The sequence below is a fragment of the Montipora foliosa genome, chromosome 8, assembly GCF_036669935.1.
Source record: "Montipora foliosa isolate CH-2021 chromosome 8, ASM3666993v2, whole genome shotgun sequence".
In the NCBI taxonomy this organism is placed as follows: Eukaryota; Metazoa; Cnidaria; class Anthozoa; order Scleractinia; family Acroporidae; genus Montipora; species Montipora foliosa.
In genome coordinates this window covers 46606896-46611895 of record NC_090876.1, presented here as the reverse complement: position 1 = coordinate 46611895, position 5000 = coordinate 46606896, and the positions used below count along the sequence as shown (strand labels likewise).

At 36.5% G+C, this 5000-nt stretch overlaps 3 protein-coding genes across 3 annotated transcripts in view; 1 reads left to right on the top strand and 2 right to left on the bottom strand.

Moving 5' to 3' along the window:
• The window catches only part of LOC137967556 (uncharacterized), a 4821-nt gene extending 2365 nt beyond the window's left edge, over positions 1–2456 (bottom strand). Inside the window, exons 1-3 of the mRNA XM_068814060.1 lie at positions 2439–2456; positions 1979–2126; positions 199–264 (exon numbers count right to left, since the gene is read on the bottom strand). Coding sequence (XP_068670161.1) covers positions 199–264; positions 1979–2126; positions 2439–2456 — 232 coding nt within the window. The remainder of the gene's footprint in view (positions 1–198; positions 265–1978; positions 2127–2438) is intronic.
• Positions 1–5000, top strand: part of LOC137967650 (NLR family CARD domain-containing protein 3-like) — a 308047-nt gene that overhangs the window by 213732 nt on the left and 89315 nt on the right. The gene's annotated exons all lie outside the window — the stretch shown is intronic.
• Positions 2858–5000, bottom strand: part of LOC137967555 (uncharacterized) — an 8915-nt gene continuing 6772 nt past the window's right edge. The window contains exons 2-3 of the mRNA XM_068814059.1: positions 3668–3791; positions 2858–3045 (exon numbers count right to left, since the gene is read on the bottom strand). Coding sequence (XP_068670160.1) covers positions 2858–3045; positions 3668–3791 — 312 coding nt within the window. The remainder of the gene's footprint in view (positions 3046–3667; positions 3792–5000) is intronic.

Here is a 5000-nt window from a genome sequence, read left to right as displayed (position 1 = left end):
ACCATGGCTTGCCTTTAGAGGATACTTATAGAGAAGTTATAAAAAGCAAAGTATGCTGCAGGTAAGTTACAGCTGTAACACCGTACTCATTTACAAACTATGAGGGGCTGATAGACTCTCTGCTGTCCGTTCGCTTGAAGATGGAAAACACCAGATGTATCGAGGGAGAAACAAAACTAAGACACACGAATAGCATACTATATTTGGCATTGAATAGTTCCTGAAGAGTTTTTGTTGACACTTCCTCTTTCTTGTCCTGGTGACCTTTAAATAATCAAAAATAGCACAGTCAGAACTAAAGCTCCTAGGGAGTTTCTCCCATTACTCTTAAAAATACTAATGAATTAGGAAATCCTTATATTTATATTGCAGGGCAATCATTGGCCTTTACATACTTAGCAATAATTGTTGGAGGTGTAATCCCTGGTGCACCAGTGTACGGATTGACAAGAGGGTTATCCAACAAGACCCAAGGTTGTTGAGGCTGCTAACATCATCTATGATTTGGGTCTGTGACTCGTAACTTTTCAAGTTACATTTCGTTTCTATCTTTTAATCAGAGGCAAGCTACATGTCTAAATATGAAATCTTCATGACATACAACTGCAAAGCAAACGTGTATGCACAGTACAGCATACATGACTAGACCGAATGCATAAATGGCGGCCAAGAAATATTTTTTTGTTTATGTACTAATTAGACTCACTAGCCTCGTTTGCATGGACAAAATACAAAAGAAACGTTGCTTGAGAGCGAGGCTAGTGGTTTTGGGCCACCATTTATGCATTCGGTCTATAACTTTTGCTGGTTGGAAGTGTACTTATCAATAATTTAACTGCTGACGCAGACAAAAAAGCAATCTGGCATGAAAACAATAATGGACTTTACAACAATTGCAAGCTACCCGTTCGAAAAATAGTCAGTACTTTGATCCAAACACTACATCTTATGATAGTCATTTTATGACTGGGGGTTAGCAGTTAAGGTATCTTTAACTATACTTCCAACCTGCAACGTGAAACAAGCGTTTGGCCTTTTTACAAAGCTCCAGTGAAATTAAGCAACTGATTCAATTTAAAATAAGTGCCGCTACGTGCAGTATGCTTCGTAAACATGGTCTGCTGCAATTTCATGTCCTCAGCATTTCCTTGAGGTGTCTATTCAAACCAAATCTTATCCACAAGGCATATATAGTTCAATCTATTTGTACTCCACACTTATACCAAAAATTAACATATAACAGTCCTCTGCTATTGGTGTTTGTTTGAAATTGTTCTCTGGATGATAACCTACAAAAATTATACGAGATTTTTCTGTCTAGATAATAAATTTTAAAAAGTTACTGTCCGTTTTCCAAGGTTTCAAATCTTTCTGCCTTGTCAGCCTTTTTGTTGACCTCTGAAGCCAGCTTGGAATGGTGCAATGACAATCACCGAAAGACCTTGTGTAATCAACCAGTGGCTTAATGTAATTCACTCCATAACACAAACTATTACACTTATCATGTTATGTCAGCCGACAAGATCCTGGGAACATATCCAAGACAACAAAAACAATGGACGCATGTATGTTGTAAGCCAAATATATAGAATAACGAGGTACTAGTGCACATGTGTTTTTGTCAACAGTCGATTTTAAATGCAATAGGAAAGTGAACGACCACTGGCATTAAGGTTACTTGAAAACTCCAGAGAAACAGGATAACTTCTCCAGGGGCTTGAACTACGTACCACAGCTGTAGACCTACCACAGTCAAGACCACTGAAGCAAACATTTCACCCCATCCGATAGTCTACACAACCGGTACGTTATATTTGCAACATTATTTAAAGCAGTACACCAGTAAAAGGCTCAGTTAAAATATCACTTGACAATGAAGGTGAAGAAATAAATCACTGCAACGGTAACTTTCCAAATAAATTTATGCCACTTTCAGGATAAATTTGAATTCTGTAAGTGATTTGCAATCTTAACTTACATTGCAAGTAACTAGAAAACAAGGGAATAATATTGCAACCAGGTGCAGACATCACCCGCTCCCCAACTGAAGACGCTCCTTGATAGAGTGTTCCATCCAAACCACACAACAACAAACAATGGCCTCCCAATGTTTCCAGTTCTGCGACCTGCAATTAAGTTTATCACAACTAAGATTGGCATTGTACTGTCTTATTATGGCGTATAACTATAATCATTCCAACCACTCTTCTACTAGTTTCAAGCTTGCTAGATCTGTACCAAAGCTTAGCCTGTGCTTCTTTAATAAAATTAATTGTAACTGCAATAATTGTAATAGCTCATGCCATGCCAGCCAATAGAAATGCAGTAATCACTGGTCACACGCACGCCTCCATACTTATTATTGTGTCCAAATTACAGAAGTGACACACAGAGAACTACATGTACTACTTAAAAGGTCAAATCTGTATGGTACTTACAAGACAGCAGCTCGCCATTATAAATATACCCAAAAAGATTTGCCCTGCAAGGAATATTTCCAGTCACATGTCGCCCATTCTTAATCCATGGGATGATAATATTATCAAGGATTTATATATCATTACCCGAATTTAAACACCCTTACTGTCAAACTTGGAAATCTGAGAGCACCCAAAATGTTTGAGGAAGGTTTGAGGTTCACCTTGTTTACTATTCATTGGCCTTTTCATTTAAAACACATGTACATAATTTCCATAAATTGATCTTTTACACATCAACAGTAACTTCCCCATAACGACAAAATAACTGTGCACTAATGAGCATAAATGTATGAAATATTCCTACATTAAAAGTATTTGTTACTAATATTATTGTTATTATTATCATAACAAAGTGACAAATTTTTGTATGCAAATAGTCAAGCTACCTCCTTCATCATATTCTTGATGATCCTCTTTACCCTCTCATCTTGCGACAGTGAAGATACACCTGTCAATGAGGTTGACTCAGCTGCCTTCCTTCTATAAGAATCTTTATCAGATTCATTAAGGCCTCGCCATTTTTCACCAAGGGCACGAAAAACCTCAGCATTTCCACCAACTTGCTCTGTGAAAACAAATGAACATATGCGAAATCCTTTTTTCAGCGTCATAATTAAAATTCTTAACCGTGCACTGCCTGAATGAATGATTGCAGCAGCATCCATTGTTTTTCCTGTGTACGACAACATAACCTCATCATAAATGAAAAATAGAACCTAGACAACCCTTAATACTGGGTATTTTTTTCAATAAAAAAAGGCACAATAGTTGGTATTTACCCTGATACCTCAACTAACATAAATAAAAAAAATTGAGAATTAATATCTTAAATTTGTAGCAAATATTTTTCCTTTTACCGATATGGATTAATTACACATTCCCATCTTTCTCCTTCAAGAATTAATTACTGAATTTGAATTATCATTATGGTATGCAGTCCAAAATGATAACAATACTTACTAAGTATCACAGTAAGAACTAACATTATCAACGTAAGGTAATAGATTCTATTTTATATTGTATACCGGTGTGTGTATTGGTGTGTCAGCATGACCCCAAAGCAATGGATCTTTGTAATTGGACATCACAGAATTTATTAAAAACCATGGTGTGCTTTATTAAGGTAACTTTGAAACTACATCAAATTAAACTGTTACTAAAAAAAAAATAAAATAAAATAAACTTACCATTCTCAAGCATTTCACTTGTAAAGGCATTGAAGCCAGACCGCTTCCTCACTAGCTTTTTGCTGGTAGACGCATCTACTCGTCTGGTGCCATGAAGGTTGGAATTGTGATTGTTTATCCAGTGCTTCAAAAGGAAATATCATAATTACATTTATTTACATTATGTTTACCTTGCACCCCTTGGGGTGCAGGGATGGCGTAGCGGTGAGAGCACTTGCCTCCCACCAATATGTCCCCGGTTTGATTCCCAGACTCGGTGTCATATGTGGGTTGAGTTTGTTGGTTCTCTGCTCTACACCGAGAGGTTTTTCTCCGGGTACTCTGGTTTTCCCCTCTCCTCAAAAACCAACATTTGATTTCATTTGCGTTAACTTGTTACTTTCAATTGACAATGTCCCCAATTAGTGCTCTACAGCATTAGAAGATTAGACACTTAAATAAAGTTCCTTTCCTTTCCTTTCAATGACTGTAAGATAATATGGATATTCTTTTAACATCAAAGTGGGTAAAGCATAGCACCCAAAAGTTTGTTAATGCACAGATTATTTGAAAACTTGACGTAATAATTACATTTTGAGACAACTCTGTAGACAAAGAGGTTTCAAATAAAAAGCCACGATTAACAACTTGAGGACTGGCCAAGTCTGAACACTAATCAAAATAAGACGGAAAAAACATTTTGTGGTTGGAATTGGTCTTTTTGTCACGGTAAAATTTGTTAAGGTAATGATCACATGCAAACTGAACAAATACTGCATATCCTTTTTTTCAAAGGTTATCTATTGAAAAGATTAATCACTTCAATTTCAAAACAACACACAACAGTCTCTCTCTCTAGATAAATGGATGTGTATATGACAATTCCAGCCTCGCATGGCTATAACTACAATGATTAATTAAAGCTGAATTTCACTTGCAAGACAAGCAAAAAAGCAAAAGCAACATACACAAAATACACGGTAAAGTTTAGATCATTAGAACCTTTTGTTAGGACAAAAAAGCTGATTTACCAGAAACATAAATGTGCACATCCTCCCTACTCGGAGCACAATACTTTTGCATGGCTATTGAAAACAAGCCCGTACATCTCTTTTTTTAGACAAACTGTGACATATTAACCTAAACATCATTCACCTCAATGTCTTCATAGCAAGCAGGAAGGCACACTTATGCAAATGACTCACAAAACAACCCTTGAATGTCACTTCAAGAGTGTCCAATGTAGGAACTCACAGCAATGCTACCATCATACCTACTCTTAGTACCCAATTATGTGGTTAGCCAGGCTTACTCTGTTTGCTGGGATGAGTTTAAGCCTGGTATTACAATTATA